The sequence below is a fragment of the Zychaea mexicana genome (genome assembly GCF_025766255.1).
Source record: "Zychaea mexicana strain RSA 1403 chromosome Unknown BDB00scaffold_38, whole genome shotgun sequence".
Classification (NCBI taxonomy): Eukaryota; Fungi; Mucoromycota; class Mucoromycetes; order Mucorales; family Lichtheimiaceae; genus Zychaea; species Zychaea mexicana.
Genome location: NW_026516701.1, coordinates 87,854 through 108,972, shown reverse-complemented (window position 1 = coordinate 108,972; position 21,119 = coordinate 87,854). Strand labels below are relative to the sequence as shown.

The 21,119-nt window shown below is 43.3% G+C and overlaps 8 protein-coding genes across 8 annotated transcripts; 4 read left to right on the top strand and 4 right to left on the bottom strand.

Moving 5' to 3' along the window:
• Window positions 1-53: 53 nt before the first annotated feature.
• BDB00DRAFT_380512 (uncharacterized protein) lies at window positions 54-1,859 on the bottom strand. The gene is made up of 2 exons (XM_053117151.1): window positions 1,467-1,859; window positions 54-1,390 (listed from the first exon to the last, which is right to left on the bottom strand). The coding sequence occupies exons 1-2, from the start codon at window positions 1,530-1,532 to the stop codon at window positions 212-214; spliced, it is 1,245 nt and encodes a 414-aa protein (XP_052979496.1). The 5' UTR covers window positions 1,533-1,859; the 3' UTR covers window positions 54-211.
• BDB00DRAFT_824041 (uncharacterized protein) lies at window positions 1,566-3,167 on the bottom strand. The gene is made up of 5 exons (XM_053123578.1): window positions 2,878-3,167; window positions 2,594-2,809; window positions 2,340-2,523; window positions 2,195-2,266; window positions 1,566-2,110 (listed from the first exon to the last, which is right to left on the bottom strand). Exons 2-5 carry the CDS (start codon window positions 2,774-2,776, stop codon window positions 1,938-1,940), a joined length of 612 nt encoding a protein of 203 aa, XP_052979495.1. The 5' UTR covers window positions 2,777-2,809; window positions 2,878-3,167; the 3' UTR covers window positions 1,566-1,937.
• Window positions 3,168-3,393: 226 nt separating this feature from the next.
• Window positions 3,394-4,228, bottom strand: BDB00DRAFT_824040 (uncharacterized protein). Its single transcript, XM_053123577.1, has one exon. The coding sequence runs from the start codon at window positions 4,118-4,120 to the stop codon at window positions 3,461-3,463; it is 660 nt and encodes a 219-aa protein (XP_052979494.1). The 5' UTR covers window positions 4,121-4,228; the 3' UTR covers window positions 3,394-3,460.
• Window positions 4,229-7,862: 3,634 nt separating this feature from the next.
• Window positions 7,863-11,247, top strand: BDB00DRAFT_824036 (rab-GTPase-TBC domain-containing protein). Its single transcript, XM_053123576.1, has 8 exons — window positions 7,863-8,830; window positions 8,939-9,013; window positions 9,094-9,176; window positions 9,238-9,346; window positions 9,407-9,513; window positions 9,621-10,270; window positions 10,361-10,435; window positions 10,524-11,247. Exons 1-8 carry the CDS (start codon window positions 7,947-7,949, stop codon window positions 11,112-11,114), a joined length of 2,574 nt encoding a protein of 857 aa, XP_052979493.1. The 5' UTR covers window positions 7,863-7,946; the 3' UTR covers window positions 11,115-11,247.
• Window positions 11,248-12,131: 884 nt separating this feature from the next.
• BDB00DRAFT_380251 (uncharacterized protein) lies at window positions 12,132-13,795 on the top strand. Its single transcript, XM_053117149.1, has 4 exons — window positions 12,132-12,991; window positions 13,057-13,174; window positions 13,269-13,554; window positions 13,661-13,795. The coding sequence occupies exons 1-3, from the start codon at window positions 12,464-12,466 to the stop codon at window positions 13,346-13,348; spliced, it is 726 nt and encodes a 241-aa protein (XP_052979492.1). The 5' UTR covers window positions 12,132-12,463; the 3' UTR covers window positions 13,349-13,554; window positions 13,661-13,795.
• Window positions 13,796-14,326: 531 nt separating this feature from the next.
• BDB00DRAFT_883178 (dipeptidyl peptidase IV N-terminal region-domain-containing protein) lies at window positions 14,327-16,924 on the top strand (the record flags this gene model as incomplete). Its single annotated transcript, XM_053128212.1, has 8 exons — window positions 14,327-14,408; window positions 14,482-14,588; window positions 14,833-14,976; window positions 15,050-15,322; window positions 15,402-15,925; window positions 15,998-16,323; window positions 16,409-16,572; window positions 16,661-16,924. The coding sequence occupies 8 exons, from the start codon at window positions 14,327-14,329 to the stop codon at window positions 16,922-16,924; spliced, it is 1,884 nt and encodes a 627-aa protein (XP_052979491.1).
• Window positions 16,925-18,011: 1,087 nt separating this feature from the next.
• On the top strand, window positions 18,012-18,498 carry BDB00DRAFT_872531 (60S acidic ribosomal protein P2; the record flags this gene model as incomplete). The annotated part of the gene is made up of 3 exons (XM_053126971.1): window positions 18,012-18,170; window positions 18,250-18,406; window positions 18,485-18,498. The coding sequence occupies 3 exons, from the start codon at window positions 18,012-18,014 to the stop codon at window positions 18,496-18,498; spliced, it is 330 nt and encodes a 109-aa protein (XP_052979490.1).
• Window positions 18,499-18,593: 95 nt separating this feature from the next.
• On the bottom strand, window positions 18,594-20,183 carry BDB00DRAFT_380188 (uncharacterized protein). The gene is made up of 2 exons (XM_053117148.1): window positions 19,958-20,183; window positions 18,594-19,861 (listed from the first exon to the last, which is right to left on the bottom strand). The coding sequence occupies exons 1-2, from the start codon at window positions 20,055-20,057 to the stop codon at window positions 18,846-18,848; spliced, it is 1,116 nt and encodes a 371-aa protein (XP_052979489.1). The 5' UTR covers window positions 20,058-20,183; the 3' UTR covers window positions 18,594-18,845.
• Between the last annotated feature and the right edge of the window lie 936 nt (window positions 20,184-21,119).

Sequence of the window (21,119 nt, the reverse complement as noted above, 5' to 3'; positions counted from 1 at the left end):
TTGTGTATGAATATGAGGAAGAGAGAAAAAAGAAAACAACAAATCTTGTGTGGGGCTCATAAGTCAATCTGATCTCCGAATTATATGAAAATATAGGCCCGTGATGCCCGCGCTCCACGGCATATATATTATTTACAGAAAACTAAGGTTATATTTTATATACAAAATAAAACAATTTAAGCTGTGGAAACGGATAACAAGGCCCTTGATTCTACTGCTGTTGTCGGCCCCCACAATGACATCCTGCCAAACGAGCAAACACGCTTTGGATCATAGACTTGAAGCTGAGCACATGACTCTGCGTTGCCATGACCGTATCCTTTAAAGCGTCTTCCCAATAGGGCGTAGTCCATGGCGACGCTCGGATCTCAGATGCCGCATTTTCCCAAATCGCCCGCAACTGCTTTTCGGCCTGGCTAAACGCACGTTCCGCCCGTGGCTTGCTCTCATCCACAGCCTCTACGGCAGTAGCAAGATCTTGTGGACCCAATGTAATCGAGTTGATAATTAACTTGCGAATCCTCGATACGGCCGTGTACATGGCATCCTTGTGCGCCTCTGCCATGGCCGACAAGCCTGCTGCCTTTAACTCTTCAAGCCATGGACGGAGAGGGCCAGACAGCCACACAATTTTGGCGAATTCTGCATCGATGGTTCTACGCATATTTTTGACCAGCGCTAGTCCTTGGGTGTTCGTTTGCAGCAATAGTTTGTTCATTTCGGAAATATCGGATGATGGTATGGTTTCGTTTTTGAGATTGTCTGTGAACTGCGTGAGTTGATCCAATACTTTGCTGTAGTGATCGGCGAGCTCGTGTGTGGCAGCTGTGGATCGCTCAGCGGCGTCGGTAGTCCAATGGAGGAGTCGAATCTGTTTCGTCAAAGCGCCTTGTTGCAAAGAACGTGGCCGCAAGTGTTTGATGGTGTCGGCAATGGCCCGTCGACGGGTTACTGTATCAGTCATCACCAGCGACGCTTCCTCTGCAAACAGGGGCCACCACGAGACCATACGCCGTAAGTCAAAATAAATGTCGTCCCACGTCAGCAGAACGTACCGGCGTCCAAACACTTGGTTCTCGTGTCGCGCTTGTTCTGTTACTCTGTGAACATGGGCTAGTAGCTCAAAGTAGCGCGGAAACCGTTGTTCAAGATAGTGAACGAATCGGGCGTGCCATTCCAAAACTTGCGAGATGACTTGTTCGATTACAGTGGGCGGTACTGCAGGAGGTAAAGTGAGTGTTAAAGAAGACGACGACGTTGAGTGATGTTGTTTTTGCTGTTGCTGTAGCTGTTGTTGGAGATGCTGTTCGTGTTGCTCTTGTTCAGAATGGGGCGATGCAGCGTAATGTAAATGTAGACCGCCGGTGGAGTCTACAGTGTCTTTGTCGAACTATAACAGGTTAATTGGTGTTAGCCCTGGCCTTAGGTGGAGATATATACAATAACAAGTAGCGATAGAGACGTACTTGAGCATCACACGCGCAAAGAGATAGTAACGTGGCAAATAAAATAGCAAGTAGTAATAGCCTCATGGTTGACAATGTAAGTTGGAGATGGGGAGCAGGAATAGGAAGCAAAAAAAAAAATAAGGAGACTTTATTTTGTTGGATTTAACGCTGTTGGCTTTTAACACCGACTGCATGAAAATGACGATTGTAAAACCACATGTCCTAATAAACACAAGCAAACAACAGGGTGGCGCAAGAATAAATGGTAGTGAATTAGACATCCATTAAGTGCAATATTACTGTATGTACACACAAGAGATAGCATATATATTTATATATATATAGAGAGAGAGAGAGAGGGAATGATAGGTGTTGGGAAGGGGAAGCAAAGAAAGAAATGGTATACAGGTTCGACAAAGACGCAAGCTCACACCCGGTTTTACTTTTGTACGTGGCCACACACTGAATTGTTTTGTTTACGTGTGATTATCAATGATAAACGTGAAGAACACCAAAAGAGATGTTGATGAGCATCCCTGCCACGATGCCCATCTGATGCCTTCGGGTAAAGACAGACTCCCGGAACCAGAAGACGCAGAGTATCCCGAGAAAGAAGCCAAGTAAAAGGCCCCACATCATTTCCTTGTAGGTTCCCTGTACCACTAAAATTGCCCATTCACCAAAAGTGGCGGTTAGTTTCACAGAAAACAATAGAGGCCAACTTCAATGGTTAGAAGACTGCTTACATCCATCTGGTAATATTTCGCCTGTGCTTTCCATCCATTGTTCTTCCATAGCCATCGTTTGTTCCGTCGCTTCTAATTATTTTTTCCGCGACCCCATTGAGTTTTTTCTTTGACGACATGTTTGCCGTAGTAAAGAATTATTTACCTCCATCGAATCCGGGTGAACCATGAAGCCGGTGGAACTGGGTACGGATGTCTCTGATTTCCTCTTCGTTAAAGCCTGATTCCTGCAGCCGATCAAATCCCATAAGCGCTGTCGCTTGATTGTTGTTGTTATTGCCATTGCCATCGTCACTATCATCATCATCTCCCTCTTGTCCTTGCCCTCGCTAGTAAATATGTATTAGCAAACCAGAGCCTCATATTTTATTATTAGTACAAACGTGATGGATCATTTACCCGCCTGCTGCCCGTCGTCGTAGTATTACGGTCTTGTGCTGGTCGAGAAACATAGTCGGATATGGAGCAATGGATATATACAGGTGGTGGTTCCTTGCCAACACGTTTGCCAATAGTATTATAATAACTCAAGGGATAATCACCCTTCAGAATCCGACCCTGGTGAATCAGTCGAATGTTCATGTTTTGTGTCTTTGTTGGTGCCGAATGTCGAATCTAAAACGTTATTTACCGTTAGCCTTTGTTTCAACAAAATCGCTCTCTGTCTCCTGCGTATGTATTACCCCACCACCCCTCACACTGGACTGGAGCAACGTCTTCTTCCAAAACTACTACTCGCCGCCCGCCACTGCTGCCCCTTACTTTTTGTTTCAAAGTTTCTGTTGTATCATGTTGAGGGGATATTGTCACAATAAGATCGGATCCATCGGCCCAGCGAATGTGTACGTCAATGGATTCATAATAATCTCGTATTTCAGTCATGGTGGGGACATTAATTGAGAGAAAGAGAGTGAGCCAAGAGAGTGGTGTATTAAGTATATCATGCAAATAGCCCAAAATGGAAATAAAGTAGAGGGCTTTTCAAGTACCGGTTATGGAATAGAGATGTGCCATCATGCCACCAAGCTTACTCAAAAAAGATAAAAAGCCTATTCTACCTAAGAAGAGCTTTTCCATCAAAACTTAGTTGGAAGTGAAAAGATATGGTATGCGTCATTTGAGTCTTTTTAAAATTTACAGGAGAAAAAAAAAGGTAAAAATTCGGAAGGGGTTGTAGTGGTGGTGGTGGTGGTGGTAGTAGTAACAGCAGTAGGGAATATAACGGAGCAAGGAACCGAAAAGAAGGAAAGAGGAAGGACGAGGAGGTTAAGAAGCATAATATGTTGTGGATGAGCTAGGGTAATAGTAAAATGCATTGACGGGTTGTTGCTGTTGATGTGAGAGAGAATGTTGATTGTTGTGGTGATAATGCTGGTGAGATTGTTGTGCATTAGAGGTGGTTTGGTTAGCAGGATGCCATTCTTCATAAATATATTCTGGTGTGGCACCCCAGCCTTTTTCAGCTTCTTCTTCATCATCATCAGCGTCATCTACTACCACCATGCCACCGTGCTGTAAATGTTGTAGCTGCTGCTGGTGTTGCTGAGTCATCATCGGCGGTACTGGCATCGTAGCTTGTGGTGGATAGTAACAATAAGGATACATAGCAGCAGAGGGATCCGTGCCGTAGTAAACCATACCATTTGCTTCATATGCTGGAGGCCCATATGGCTGCTGCTGTTGTGAAGAGTCACTCGCATCACCGTTGTAAACGCTGCCTCCTTCGGCTGATGATGCTGACATAGGAATAGGCTGTAGCGGCACTCCATATGCTTGCGGCAACGCAGACGAAATTGGCATGTATCCGCCCATTGGTTGCTGATAAAAGTATGGATTTGGTTGCATTTCGTGGATGTAGGGACTGTTTGGATCTCCAACGACAACTTCTAACTGTTCTTCATCCCGCCTTCGCCAATCGTCATCCATTCGTCGCCGTTGTTGTTGTTGCCGCGGCAAGTCTGCTTTTCTGGAATAAGAGATACTACTATCATTACCCCAGTTCAAAGCTTGAGTAGTAGTAGTAGTAGTAGTAGTATTCTCGGGCTCTTCTTCCAATATAATTTCGACGTCTGATTCTTGGTCTTCCTTAGCGTCGTCCTCGATGAATTTGCCGTGACCCCACGCGTCGTCACGTGTAGAAGTGGCAGTACTCCAAGGGACATTCTGTTGAAACGTATTGAAATCGTAAGCTGGCGTTTTTTCACTTGGCATCGCTGCTGAAGTGACTGATACTGCATGAGGTGCTGGGGCTGGCGCCGCTACTGCCAGTGCTGCAGGTTCTGGTTCTTTCGTCATATCTCGCTTGACAGGCTCAATGTTCGTTGTTGTTGTCTTTTGTTGCTCAGAAGGAACAGGAACAGATTTCTTTTGTGAAAGATAACCGCGACCTCGTCTTTGTTGCTGCTGTTGAGAGGTATCGACACTATTACTACTTTTATTCCACGAGACCCATGCTGCTGATGCCTGCTCGCTTTTCTTTGGATCATCACGCTGTTGTTTCGTTGGTGTGACATCTACTGTTGTCGTGTTCCAGCTTGCTGCCTTTTTCCAGTTGCCATTGGCGGCCCCATCGTCGTCGCTATTGTTGGCTGATTTTACTACGCCGTTCGTTATGGCATTAGCTCCCCATGCTTCGTCAGTTGCCTTAAGGGTGTCAATAGAGCCCCAACCCTCTTCCTTAGCAGGTTCCTTTTCAACAGTTGCAGTAGTAGTTACAGCGCCATTGATATCTTCACCGGCAGTCTTAGCAGCAGCACTTGCAGCAGTAGCAGTGGTATTAGTTTTCCATCCAGTTTCGTCCAGTTTAGAAGATGTTGTTGTAGGCCAGCCATCAGTCTTGACTTGATCACCAACAACAGATCCCCAGCCCGTCGCTTCCGGTTGACCGACTGTAGCACCAGTGGCACCCCAACCATCGGATTCTTTGACTACTGTCTTCTTCTTCTTTTCAGGTGTAGTATCAACAGTAGTGGTAGTAGTATGAATAGCGATCGTTTTTTCTTTGCCGTTCATATTGCTGCCGCTGCCATTTTTGTCTTTCGCATTCCATGCAGAATCATCCGAGACGCCCCACCCATCAGGATTCGGTGTTGATAAGGTTTCCCAATCTGTATTTGTTTGTGATTTTGCCCAGTCGTCCTCGAGTGTCGTTGCAATAAAACCATCGATCCGTTCTTGCGCTTTCTGACCTTTTTGCGCGGCTAGATTATTCCATGCATCATTACTGCTAGTACCACTCGTGGACCGTCCAATCGCTTCCAAACCATCATCACTCGTGGCGTCTTTGTTTATCTCGGTGCTATTCTTTTCTTTTGTTGAGTCGAGCGTTGGCCATGTTTCGTGCGTTACAATATTTTGCGGGTCAAACGATTGCCAGTTACTGTTGGCGCCATTAACTATATTACTAACACTTGGACGTCGTTCTCTTCTTTTTTGCTGATGAGAGGGCCGACGTCGGTAAGGATATTGTTGTTGGTTTTTTAGTGGTATTCCCTCTCGTTTTTGCTGATCTTCTTGTTTCTCCATTCGTAATAACAACTCATACCCATCATGCGTCCATTTTGAATTAATGATCTCGTCAGGTACTCGTCGATAGTTCTTATTGTTGTAGTATTGCCGCCGTGTATTACCACCACCTCCTCCTCCTGCTCCTTCTCCTCCTGACATTCCTTCTTTTTCGTTAATGTCGCTATGCTCGTTTTTTTCAGCCCGACGGTGGTGATGATTGCTGTAACGCATGAACTTATCGGACGTATCCGATGCATTATCAAGGGTTGGCCGCAGTGCATCTTGTCTGTATCGATCATCGTGACTCCAAAACATGCCGACGTAGGGTACAAAACTTGGATCTTCAGTAAGCTTTCGTCGGTATTCACGTCGCTCCAAAATTTGTTTTTCACGATTTGTGAGTTCTTGTGTTCGTGCTGTCACCGGTGCTGTCGTTGATGATGATGCTTGCGCTGCGCTTTCCGTTGTCGTCGCTGCTGCGTCTTCTTTTTCTGTATCAAAATATATTAAACCTCTTTGCGTTGATGTGGTTTTCGTGGCGGTCGTGGTTGTAGTGTTGGATGCTGCATGTTCGTCTGGGTATTCTGTCACTGGGACAGTCGCTATCGCTACTGTAAGTTGATGAAATTTATGCGGGTCAAAAATGACCAAAAAAAAGCACTTCCTCTTTCCGATACATTTATTACACACAAACTTACTCGTTAGTTCTTTGTGTGCAGCAGACCCATGTGGAATGGACTCAGCCTCAGCTTCAGGTGTGTTTTCACTTTTAATGTCGCTCGTGTCTTGGTCATCTTCACTGCTGCTGTCGTCCGAGGAAGAAGTGTCAACGCCGTCGTCCTCGTCCTCGTCATAGTCGTCGTCTGAAGAAGAAGAAGAATTGAGGTCATTAGATGACTGGTTAAGGGATCCTTCTCCGTCTTCACTGTGAATGTCGTCTTGGTCATGAACGCGGCCGCGTCGTCTTGATCGCACGTGTGACATTTATATCTTTCTTTTCCTTGGTCTTGAGAAAGGCGATCTAGAGAGTTGAGTGGGGGAGAGTGGAGAACAAAAGAGGTGGTGGGGGGGTTTAAAAAAAGTACGTGGAAGAATAAGCTGGAAGCCCTGTGTGACTTGAACGCAGAGAACAAAAATGCTTTCATCCCTTAATGACCAAACTTGCAAATCAGTTGTTTGTCCAGTTAGAGATGCTTTATTCTTTCACTGAAGAATGGTGCTTGCGTTTCATACTTGATTCTACATACATATTGTTAATATACATAAAGGGTAGATCACCACCATCACAGTATATCACGATATAGGTATTAAAGCGAATTAATGCACTTGCAGATTCTGGAAAAGGAGCTCATTTATTATGTACTCCATCCTTCTATGTAAAATGTACCGTTACAAAGACACCCCTCCGTGCGTCCTGCCGTCGTTGTCGTTGCTGAGGCAAAGAGTAGTGTATCAGAGAAACAATTCCATATTTTTAAACGAAGCCAACCCTCGTTCAAATCATACCTGCATTAGCTCCCTTAAAGTAGTATGCTCGCCAATAAATCAACTAGCCAACGACCATTTTAGCCAAAAGATCATACCCATAGTCACAATTATATTGTACGAAGCTGCCTACATGCCGTGCAGTGCTCAAAAAGATTATTTGGGTTTTTTTGAGCCGACCGGTAAGTGATCTTCTGGCACATGTTTGCCACCGCCGATCCAGGAACGTTGTGAAGTTGTGCCTATTATAAGAATCACTTTCACAAGGAAACCATTTCGTTTTACTGAAACACGGAGCAATATCAAGACAGGTCATCATCTAAGACAAACATTGACCTACGTACAAGTCATTCTATTTAGTGGTACTGTCAAACGGTTTTATTTATATGAATCAGCCCATTCGATGTCTTTGCGCTGTCTGCAACTGCTGTACACGTTCCGTTCATGCGTAACATAACAACACTGTGATACCATGGCAATGCACCAAATTCTTTCCGCCATGGTAACCATGAAACGGGTACATACCTTAGCAAGGTTGTTTCTTATAGAGCACGTTAGCATCACATATCTGAATAATCTCCCTGATAACCAGAAGTTACTAAACAATCCTTCCATGAACAAAAATAAAAAGAGCGAGCAGGACGGACTTTTTTTACTCGTTGCAAGTCGCACGATCTGCCCGGAAAGGAACTGCACTACTCCCCCCTTCTGCTCTCTGTCTCTTTTTTCTTCCTTTCCTTCTTTCTTTTTCACTCTAAACATGCGGCAAAGTCAAGACCAGTCTGGGTGGACCGAAATGAGCGACGATACCAGACTGTCCAAGGAGTTCTCTTCTGTGCGATTATCCGGCGATTCGCAGATGACCTCTATTGATTTAGACAACAACAACCCTTCGACATCACCGCCATCTCCTCGCGCCGCCACTATTACTACTACTACTTCTGTAACTGCAACCACCACCGCCACTGACGCCACTTTAACCGATAATTCGACAACGACTGCAGACAAACTACTCGATGATCTCTCTAGAAACGGATCGTCATTCCCACTGAATAGATCACAATCAACTTCTAGTAATACTTCAAGCGCTTCTTCACCACCACCTCCTCCACCAAAGACGTCGATGTCGGCTTACACCAACAATAACAGTAGCAACAACATCGTTATGAACAATACCAACGGCAGCAGCAGCGGTCATAAAAACAGTAGTAGCAGCAAAGACTGGGCTTCAGACTCTAGAAAAACGTATCAATACGACCAATTCTTTGAAGAAGTATCCTTGGATCTGCCCCGAGATTCTTCGCCACAGTTTGACCAGCAACAATCCAAATTATTAAAATTCATGCCTCGGCGATCGCCACCACAACAGATGTCAATTACTACTGCGGATGTCTCTGGACCGTTCTATTCTATATCTGATGTTTTGAACGATAGTCCATCGACTACAGCAACGGCCGCTACGGCCGCGGCAGCTGCAGCGGCAGCCGCTGCTGCTGCTGCTTCCGGAAGAGAGCCTGATAGTAATGGACATGTACAGAATCAACAGTCCTCATTTCAAAGAGGTGCACGGCGAAATGTTTGTGAGGGGGAGTTCGTCGCAACTTCGGGTGGATCGTCTTTAAAAGCGATCAAACGGAGGTCAAGGTAAATTTACGTCGTTATGAAAATGTTTTGCCTTTGTGTGTATCTAAAATGATGCCTCTCCGAATATCTAAACTGACGTCTCTACTTGACAAATACTGAATTTATTAGCCTCAATCCATTCACACGAAAACACACGCAAAAGCCTTCGCCATTGGATGCAGTTATATCCAAGACAAGACCAAGGTAGGTTTATCGGTTGTAGCTTTACTCGTTTGTGTTACATGAGAACGAACACTAAATACGCACACGATACGCTATACCAGAATGCTTCCACCAAAAGACCCACATGAAGAAAAGAAACACTTACAGCAACATCAAGCAATAATGAAAAAAGCGCGGCAGTTGGGTAAGGACCTTTGACTAATTTGGCTCGCTTCCTGTTATCTGACTTGGAATGGCTGTAATAGAGGCGAGAAAGGAACGAGAATCTCACAAGCGAAGAGAAGAAAAGGACAAGAAAATGTCACAAGCATTACAGATCTGGGAAGATGAGATATTGACGAACTGGAAGATAAGGTGAGCGAAACAAAAAGGATAAATAATTTCGTTTACTTAGCATGGAAAGGCAAAAAATAGGGTTAAAGATAGAAGGACACATGAATTGTGGCTGCAAGGGGTTCCGCCAAGGTGCCGAAAACGGGTTTGGATGCTTGCTATTGGAAATGACATGAAACTTAGCAAAGGTAAACTACAAGGTTTTCTTTCTTTGTACTTGTAAGAATACCGACAGTAATTTTACGAACAACAAGAAGCTAATGCAATATGGGGGATGTGGGTGGCGAAAATACAGAATCTTTCAAAAACGGTGCACAAAATCATGCAAACGGCAATATTAACAACTCTGCGGGATCAGTATCAGCAGCAGCTGCGGATGAACAACAACAACAGCAGCAGCATCGAGACAAGCGACTGCACGAGCCAGAATGGATACGACAGAGTATTGAAGAAAATGATGAATTATACAATCTTCGACGCGTGCGCCGAACGAGTAGTCTTAATGTACTCCAAGAAGACCCATCCGAACGAACACATTATAACGAAAGCATCGAAGAATTGCGGCAGCAACAACAACCGCCTATTGTACGGGAAGAAGGCGAGTTCGAAGAAATCGAGCACGTTAACGACTATGACGATGATGACCTGGAAGAAGTATCATCAAACGGTCTTCGGAGTAGAAAGGGAATGGACCTACAAGAAATGTATGCAAACCAAAAGCAGGAGCAGCAGTCATCAGAAGGAGAGCAGATTGGCAGCGGAGTTGAAGACGACGACGATGATGATAATATTCGCTTTGGTGACGATATTGGCTCTGGTGATGAGGATGAAGGAAGCGGCAGCGACCTCGATAAGATACCCATAGATGATTCCGATTCGCCTTATTTGAAAAAGACTATTGAAGAAGATATATTGAGGACGCTACCAAGTCTTTGTGTATTTCAGGTAACGATTCTTTTTTACTTTGTTCTTACGGTTCGATCTCGTACATAAGGAAAATATATTTAATAATGACTTGTTACCATATCGATTTAGCCCGATGGACCCTTATTTACATCATTGAAAAAAGTACTTCAAGGTTATGCTCATCTCCGAGGAGATGATGGATATGTAAGCTATTAAAAAAGGCGACTAATATCCCGGTACAGCAAGGTGAAACAACAGGATGTCTAATAGATAGCGTTAATTGTTCTATTAGTCTCGAGGAACGTCATTTTTGGCGGGAATGCTCTTATTAAACATGAGCACAGATGAAGCGCTAGTTACCTTACCCAATTTAATTCGCAAGTCGGGTGTACTTTCTGCACTTTACGACGCTGACGAGCAACGCGTGCGTGGTTATTTTAAAATTTTTAACATTGGATTTGCCGAAAACCTGCCCAAGCTGTACCTGCATTTCAAGAACTTGTCGCTGACGCCTGACCACTACCTACCTGACTGGTTCATGACCATATTTTCATCCATTATTCCGCTCGAACTTTCATCGTGGCTATGGGACATCTTCTTACTTGAAGGCGACATCATCTTGTTTAAGACCGGATTAGCAGTGCTCAAGTATCTAGAACCTCTCTTATGGGGCGGCAATTTTGGTGAAACGGCCAGAATACTTAACAGGGGCTTTATTGGCGAAGAGCGTGGAGAGGAAGTCAAGGCGGCACTGGCAGTCAGCGGTCATATAACTGGGGGTGATGAAGACCAGTTCTTTAACGAAGTACTAGGAAGAAATGGGATACAGTTTGATCGGTTGAAGTTTAGGGAGCTACTTGCAGTCCATGTTCTTACACAATAATAATGGAACTCTATTTGTTTGTATGAATACCTTTATATTTCTTACTATGCTGTTTATTTTTCACTTATACTACTCTTATTGTTGTTGTTTTTTGTGTCTCAACATAATACCAATTTTTTTTCTGCACCATCTACTTGAATTCTGGTCTTTCATTCTTGTGAAATTTGGCACTGGCTGCCAAAAGTTACAGTGAGCAAATACTGCAACGAAATCCACATGTCATTACGAAAATATGAACGTCTTGCAATCAATAAAAGCAAAGTATATCTACTAGTGAAGGTTGGGAAGACATGTCACGCCATGGGCTTATCGAGTATCTCTATAAACCACCAGAAGAGATCCAGGGCACATATCTAACTATGAAGACCGCTAATAATAAGCTGCTCGCATTTGCAAATATCAGGATACTGAGGTCACATATTTGTTTGGAGGATTATCTCCATACTGTATACCAAGCTAGCCTCGGTGCCTTTATTTTCAAAGCAAAACAAATACTTAGGAATGGCCCTTACATCAATACCTGGTTTTCTGACTTATTTTGTATCTCAAAGTCTGTTCTGAAAGATAATCAATGCAATCTAACTGATTAAAATATCTAGTACGGGTGGCAAGGTGCTATATGTGTCTTGTCATTAAGTAGAAGTCTACAATATAGACAGGCCGTTTTAAATCAGTGATGATGAACCTATACTACCTTTATGTTGCATAGCACCCCTGGTCTTCTTGTAGACACACCACACTCGCTATACATTTGAATACTATGGATGCATCCGTACTGGAGTACCTAAACCGTTCATTATGCAAAGAAAAAAAAGCAGAATACCAGCATCTTCCTCTTACTGTTTTTTTTTGCGTTTGCATGCCAACTTTGTAATCTCATATTGCGTAATACCGTATAAGCAAGAAACGCTTTGCGCCTAGCAAAAAATGTTATCTTTGCACCGTTTAGTACAGAAGTATCTGGTGGCACTCTGCATCCCTTGCTCCGCTGAAGATTTTAATAATAAAGAAGATACTTGTACTTATAATCACTTTAGCCGTAATCCTTGCTTAAATTACTAAACTTAAACAAAAAAAAAGACGTTATCTGGAGATAACGTACATATTGATGATACAAGCAGCATTGACGATATATATCAGTAAAGGATTCGAATGAAAGGCATACATGTCAACCTTTCTGCCCGCTGCGGCTCGCTACGGTCAGTAATGAGGCTGAACCCTCAGCTTGTTGATGATAACCAAAACTAATCACACGTGGCGAAATAGGCTCGCTCCTGGCTTTTGCGTATCTCAGCATTCTTTTATCACGACATTAAAATGCTTCCTGCTTTTTTCCCGTTGTAACAACAATGTTAAATCCCAAAGCGATCGAATTCAAACCTGGACAATTCGGCACACCAACAACGCCATCGCAATCACCAGAAGTACAAGAAACACAAGAAAAAGCACGTCCACCACCATCACAACAGCAGCAACAGCATTCCAAAAAACGACCACCAAAGCCAAAACACCTACAGCAGCCAAAGCATCGCAGTAAATCAGATCGTCGATCTAGCACAGATCAGCACCCACCTCCTCCATCACCAAGTAAAAAAACAAGCAAGCCCAAGAACCAACAAAAGCAACAGCAACAAGCGCCGTCACCAGGACGCCGGCATAAAGCGTCGTCCTCTGCGCAACAACAAACATCGTCTTCGTCATCCTCAGCTCAACAAGGAGACACTGATGGCTTTGGATTATTGACAAAATTTATAACTATTGAAGAGGCAATTGATCCTGTGTTTCGTACCCGGCCGGGAGAGGATGGTAGCAAAAGTATTGATGGAAGTGAGACGGCAGGCAAACTGGTGCACGGATACGAGCGTTACATTGAATGGGTAAGGAGCAGAAGAAGCGAAACGCTGTGAATGTAAGACGATTTATTCGTGACGATCAAATATAGATGACGCGATGCTTACGAGCATTTGAGACCATAACTGTGGTTGGCATGGACTATGCTATTGCCGATGTGGTGTCTCTGGTTACAATCCTGCAGCGGCGGAAGATAGGGGAGCACGAAGGTAGTAGATACAGACATGCATAGCAGAGAAAGGAAATTCCTCATGACTAACGTATGTACGAATATCACATCACACATCACCTCCTGAGAAACAGAGGTGGAGACGTTTACATTAGACCAGGGCAACAAGCGCTACACAAGTGGCATTCAAGTCAAATTGCATCTGTGTGCCTAATTTAGGATATGCCTTTTCCTTTCCTTTCCTTCTCTTCTTGGCAAAGATTTATTTGTTTTGTACCTTCTTCTCTTTCTCCCTTCTCTTTTTAAAATCACTCTCTTAACAACGAACAAGCCTTCGTTCTATTATACCTACGAAACAGAAAGATAATATAACGGGCCGGTTTCCTCCTTCTCTATTTTCCTTTCATTTTCCATTCCAATGTCCGTTTTCTCAACATTATCACGTATTATACCAAATGCCAACAGAAATTACAATAATAATAACACGTCTTCTTCTCCTTCCAACGATGCTACTGAAATGACTCAGATCATTGATATTGATAGCATAATAGCTACTACCGACGCACGACATCACATACGCTCCTTGACATCTACTGACGAAGAAGACGACGACGACGACGATAATAGCAGCATAACCAACGACAGCACAGAGTACCCGACTACTGATAGCAGAATGGGCAAAGACTATTATAAAGACGAAGACGATGAGGACGTCTTTTACGCACAAAATGAACAGGACGAGTCGCGTCAGCGACTTGTTCAAGACGATCTTGAGAATGGCACAGAAGACACTGCGAGTATAGTTAGTCTAGAACGGGGAAAGGTAAGGGTTCTTTAGTGGGAGGCGGGAAGAGAAGAAAGGGCCTTTTGAGCAGAAGAGTATAACATATGAGGAAAGGAGTGAAAGGGAGACGAAAGGATGGGCTTCTATTACTTATTCTGTGATCCCTTGAAGGCCAGTAATGCTAATGATAATACATGCGATACCCTTTCGATATTAGCGCAAAGGAAACGAAAAATGGATATGCGCCGTTCTAGTTGCATTGCTATTGGTTGTTGGTGTCTTTTGGGGATTGAGCTTTGGCGGTTTAAATGAAGGTATACTTTCCTTTGTCTTTCTCTTCATCTAATCACGGCAAAACTCATCATGATGGATGTCTATTCAGCAGATGAATCAGGGGACGAAAGCAAAATGCAAAATCACGTGGATTTCGATGACTTATACAACGATTCGTTTGTTCCTAAGCGCCCTCATCTAGAATGGGTGAAAAATGGTAACATAAGATTCTGTAATTATATGCCGACCTGTGTGGCATCAATTAAAAAAAAACGTTATATTTTTGTCAGATCCACGTGATGGTGTATTTACGTTCACCGATCCTACAACGAAGGATATTTTGTCCGAATCCGTCCAAGATGGAGAAACAAAAGTTTTGGTGAAAATATCAGATTTGGTATGGAGCTAAACAAAACATAATGAAAGAAAATGAAAGGAACATTACATGGATATGTCTTTATGCTGATATAAACTCACCTGATTAGCGCGTCAACGAAGGAATTTTGGAAGTATCTTCGTTCGAGATCTCTGCGGATTTTGAGTATATCATGCTTTGGACCAATGTCACCCAGGTAACACCCATTGTTTGTGAAACCATCGATTTCTTGCCATTGGGGCTGCAGCTAAAATGATGTGCATAGCAATGGCGACATTCTACGCGATCCAACATTTATGTATACAAAGTCAGTGACAAATCGCTTGCACCGTTGACCGATGACTCTACAGTTGATCTCGAGTATCCAAAAATATCCTATGCCACTTGGAGCCCGACAGGTCATCAAGTGGTAAGCATCATTTCCCTACAATTAATGAACTTACTATAGAATGCATAGAGTTCTTATGAAATGTTTTTATCAGGTTTTTGTCATGGAAAATGACTTGTACGTCTCCGATCTTAAAGATGTCCACCGCATTACGTTTGACGGCTCGCGTACTGTGTTTAATGGTGTTCCTGATTGGGTATATGAAGAGGAAGTGTTCGGCAAGGACTTTACAGTATGGTGGTCTCCTGATTCGACCCATATTGCGTACTTGCGCTTCAATGAAACCGAAGTGCCCGAATACCACATGCCGTTGTATACCGCGTCCAACTCGAGCTACCCGGAAGAAATGACCATCAAGTATCCAAAGGTAAACATTGATTGATTCAAGTTAGTGATTACATTATTCTGGCTTAAGAAATGTGAGCTTACTCTGGTAAAATATACAGGCTGGATCGCCCAATCCTCTCGTCTCGCTTCATATTCACTCGTTGCTCGACGATACTTCTATCATGATCACCAAAAACGCTACCACAGGCTCTACAATTCAGACTGTTGGCAAATATAAAGATTTTGAAGACGATGACCGGTTAATAATCGATGTGGCCTGGGCTACCTCGGATCATAGCCACCTCTTATTCAAGCAGACAAACCGCGTTCAAGACCACGAAATCACCAGCTTGGTTACTATCGGCAAATCGCTTCCAGACTCTAAGGTTGAGCTTGCACGCCAATACCAACCAACGGACGGCGGCTGGATCGATGTTGGTCAGTCCATGGTGTATGTACCTAGCTCCAAGGCCAAAAAGACGCCTGTGCGATATATTGACATTGCAGACGACGGTGCTGGCTACATGCACTTGGCGATTTTTGCTGCTGGTGATGGTAAACATCATAACCCCGTATGGTTGACTTCTGGAGAATGGGAGGTGGAGCCTGAATCCGTCGTTATGGATACTGAGCGAAAGCTTTTGTAAGTCCGGAGTTTATTTTCTACGATGCTTGATGCGCTGTGCACCTGCATATATTAATTTCACTACTGTAGACACTTTGTGTCAACGGAACGGTCACCTTTGGAGCGTCACTTGTACACTATCTCATTCAAAAGTGACGATCCAGCATCCACCAAAGAGTGCTTGACGTGTCCTGAAGAACCAGAAGAACACGGTTATTACAGTGCTTCGTTCTCACCAAAGGCGGGTTACTATGTTCTCAACTACGAAGGCCCTGAAATTCCTACTACTGTTGTAAAAAATGTGGACAACAGCACCTTTGAACTAGTTTTGGAAAACAATAATGCACTACGTGCTTTATTGAGTGATTACGACCTTCCACGATCGCGAATAATCAATGTCAAGAGCGGTGGTATCGGTAAGCCTTAGAAGGGTTGCAAAGACTGTAATCAATAACAAGATAGAGAAAAAAATTATTCTCTAAACGGTTTTACCATTACTAGATATGAACGCTATTGAGCGCTTGCCGCCGAATTTCAATGTTCTCGAAAAGTACCCTGTATTGTTCCATGTATATGGAGGTCCTGGCTCACAGACGGTTTCATATCGATTCGAACTCGGATGGCACACTTTCCTAGCAAGCAAGCTGCAATACATTGTTGTAACGGTACGTCGATTATTGAAGTTTTAGGTTAATCGATGAGTTACCTCTCTCTTCTTACTTGCTCTGCTGAACTCGTGAATATCATATATAGGTCGATGGACGAGGTACGGGATATCGTGGTCGAGAATATCGAATGTGTGTCCGTAAGCGTTTAGGCGAACTAGAAGTGATTGATCAAGTGAATGCCGCGAAGCATTGGGCCGAGTTGGAATACGTGGACCCATCGCGTATTGGTATCTGGGGCTGGTCGTATGGTGGTTACATGGCCTCAAAAGTGATTGAGTCTAATGACGGTGTTTTCTCTACTGGCATGTCTGTGGCACCTGTCACCGACTGGCGCTACTATGGTAAGTGACATCTTCTTTCATAGGCAAGAGGTCGTATAGATTGTTTACCATTGAGACTAATTGTATCATCTAATATTTAGACTCTATCTACACTGAGCGATATATGCTAACACCTCAGTTAAACCCTGACGGATATGAACATAGCGCTGTAAATAACATGACTGGCTTCAACAATGCCAAATACCTGCTCGCTCATGGCACTGGTGATGATAATGGTAATTGTGGACTTCTTTTCTATATTTAGAAAGCATGATAGCATGCTTTCTCCTACTAGGAACAAAATACCTTTAACCTAAAATGAATGTATATAGTCCACTTTCAACATTCTGCAGTGCTCGTTGACAAATTGACGCTCGCATCAGTTCATAATTACCGAGTTCAGTTTTACCCAGACAGCAACCACCGTATCAGTTACCACCATGCCAATCCAAGCATTTATTATCTGCTGACAAATTTCTTGTGGGAAAGGTAAAATACAGAGCTGCTTGCTAATTATTAAAAGTGACTATCCATACAGGTTTTGCATCTTTGCTAATACAAACGGTGATAGTTTTGGCGGACGAGAGTATATGCACGTCAGAACCGAAATGCATGGACGATTCTCAGGACCTTTGCATGATCACTAGTCAGCATTTGTGTTTTCTACTGTTTGTTTCGAGTTACCCCATAAAACACACAATCACACCTAATATGCTTTCAGTGAAATGAAGAGGGCTTTTTTAACATCTGTATATCAAGTGACCAAGATACTGTGGATTCTGGAGGAGTTAGAGATTGAGAGAATGGGCATGTAGCCCATGTACGTGATCCGAGTTTCCATTTTTGGTGGCGGAGTTTCAGACTGCTTTGAGCATGTTATATTGATTCATGGTCAATAACAGTTGGATCCTCCCCTTTTTTTCATCGCCAAGGCGTGTTGTTCTCTTTGTGAGTTAAACTATTACTTCCGCACAAGCGATAAAACAAGTACGTCAGATGGATGGATGAGTTGATGGATGGATTAACGAACGAAAGGATGGATGAGGGGATTTGGAGATATGGAATGAATATTAGCTTACATTGAGATTGCTTGCTTTTGCTCAATTAGATTTTACAATGAAGTATCTTGCTGCTTACTTGCTCCTCACCGCCGGTGGTAAGGCTAACCCCACCGATGCTGACATCAAGTCCCTCTTGAGCTCCGTTGGCGTCGAAGCCGAGGATGAGCGCGTCTCTGCCTTGGTTGCTTCTCTTAAGGAGAAGAACATCGATGAGGTAATTGTTTGAATTTCAAGTCAACGAAAACATTTTTGCAGTCTTGATTGACTCCGCCCTCTACACATTTTCACTTTAGGTCATTGCCGAAGGCAAGGAGAAGCTCGCTTCAGTCCCTACCGGTGGTGCCGCTGCTGCTGGTGGTGCCGCTGCTGGCGGTGCTGCTGGTGCTGAGGAGGCCAAGGAAGAGGCCAAGGAGGAAGAGAAGGAAGAGTCCGATGAAGACATGGGCTTCGGTAAGTTTTCGCACATATTATCGTTAAGCGTGCAAAAAGAATAAGTAACTTACCGCACACTGTTTCTTTTTTCAATAGGTCTTTTCGACTAAATTCGTAGCATCGTCTAAGCATTTGTCGATTGTCAATAAAGACCCGCTTCTCTTGAGCACAACCAAAATTACTTTATATGTCTTTTTCGTATGCTGCTGAATGTTATAGGGAGATGAGGATAGTGTAAGTGGTGTGTTATACTAACGCGCCGGCTCGATCAATGTTCAAGCTCTACTCGATGTCTACGAAGAATTCATCATACGACTCGTCCCTATATTTCCAAAATGTAACAGCGCAGTAAAATGTGGCGTACTTACGCTCAGCTTTATATGTAGCGATATTACTTTATACTTTTATGCATACAAGTAGACAAACGTACACCAATAATAGCCGTAAAATTTGTAGTCTATATTTTTGCTTCTACTTTTTGTTCGATGATGGATTGAACAAGAGGCCATATCTGCTTGCGCGATAACTTGACATTTCCTTGGCTATAAAATGCCACACCACTGCTACTTTGTGCATTGATGAACGGAAACTGTTTCAACCCAACGCTGTCGTCACTCTCTAGTGTAGCTTTCACAAGAAGTAAGGCAGTGTGCGATACGAACAGAGCTAACTCACGTCTGTACAGTCCATCTTCGCCATTGTATCCTGTCAGGATAACCTCCATGTCTAACTGGCGCTCGTTAATGTATTCTTGGGTTTTTTGAACGATATCCTCTGCGCCGTCGCGGTCAATCCAGCCCTGAAAATTCCATGACAACGAGCTAGTGCCGACGCGGTATCCATCGACGACCCATTCCTTGTAGTCTTTTCTTAGAAGATCGCGCGTGCAAAGATGTTGGATGCGCGACTTGACTTGTTCGATGGCATCGTAGGTTAACGAGGGAGATGCGAGCTTACGGACGATATCGTATGCTTTTTCGTCCGTTTCGGTCGTCTTGCCAAAATCCCAGCGTAAGCCGATAGTGTCAACGAGAATGGGTCCCACTGCCAATTGCGACAGCGTCTTGTCGTTGGAAAAAATACCAGGGAACTGCAATACCACAAGCGTGGTACATGATCCAACAGTGGTAATTATGCGTATAGGGGTGTCTGTATATTGATTCTCGTCCACGTGATGGTCCAGGACACCATTCACGCGCTCTCTCCATTTGTTTTCATCAAATGGAGCAGTTAGTCGGTTATGATCGACTAGAAAAACGCGGGCGTTGGCGTCGTAGAGTGCTGGCAGGCCAATGTGGTCGATGCATATCAGCTTTTTGTAGTTGACGCCAGCGGACTCGAGTACGAAACCGACTTCAGGACGTAGTTCGAGATCGGCCAAGGGCACCTTGACCAAAGGAATATATAATACGTCAGGTGATTGCTGATTGGAAATATAGGCAAACAGTAACGCTGAAATGATCGAATCGAGATCTAAAAAACGAAGTTCATTAGGTTTAGCAAAGCTTGTTACTCTCAGAAATAATATTGTTATGGTAACTTTTACTTTTTATATTTCTAGAATCTTACCGGCCGAGTCATTTCCTGTAACAATGACAACGTTCTGATTGTCACTTACTGTGCTGACACGCTCTTTGACGGAATCCAGAAAACCGTCGATATTCGCCATAATACTTATACAGTTCAAAGCGGGCTAAAAGAAGTTTATAATAGGAGAGGCATAATTATCGGAACCGGATCATCCAGTCACGCGCCACAAGGAATGTGTGAATCCCAGACAATGTGTGTATCGCATCTTTATCAGTGATAAATGAAGAGCAAGAGCCGCTGTTGCATAGTGCTGTGAAAGAAGCTAAAGGAGAGGAATCAGAGACTTGATACAATAAAAAAAAAGTAAGCTTATAAAATTACGCTCTTGAATCGCATCAAAATATTGAGAATACGTGTATACTTCTATTGATATAAGCTTTGTATTTTTGGCGGTTTTTCTTAATTATTTTGCGATGTCGAAAGCGCCAAAATGTTTTATGGCCCGTATGTACATCAAGCTTGCCATTTTTTTTATCTCAAGCTAAAGGTGCTATGTACACAGTTTGTTTAAGTCGCATCATCCGCAACAATGATGACGGGATGTTACGGTCATCAACCCTGCTAGTGATTATAAATGGCTTGTAAAAACCAAAAGTAATACATACAAGAAAAGAGAGCTTAGTTTTCTTATTCTATGCTTAGGAGAAGAAGAACCAACAAGGATTGAGTAGGGATATAGCTGCAAAAAATCACGCTAACTCTACTGCTTTTCCTTGCCGTCACACTAACTCGTGATCCCTCCACCGCATTCGGCCTTTCCTCGCTATACTGCGATGTGCTACAAGTGTTCGTTGTCAGGATGATGCGACTTGAGAGATGTATCAAGTAATCCCAACACCATTAATGTGACCGTTTAAGATAAAATACCAAAGCAGTTTTGAATACCGTATTTGAGATCAGATCTTAGATGTAAACGTTTTTCGAAGCCTTTCATCATGGAGTGTCACGGCTAGTAACGTTGAAAGGAATGGTGCGGTATAGATACCATCAACATTTAAGCCTCAGAATTTATCCGGTGAAACCTGATAGTACAAATATCTGTTTCCGTTGATGCAGTTGTTTACACATGCAAAACTATATGCTATATTTGAAAATTATACCAAGACACATTTTTTCGTTCCAATTAGCTGCAACACTTTAA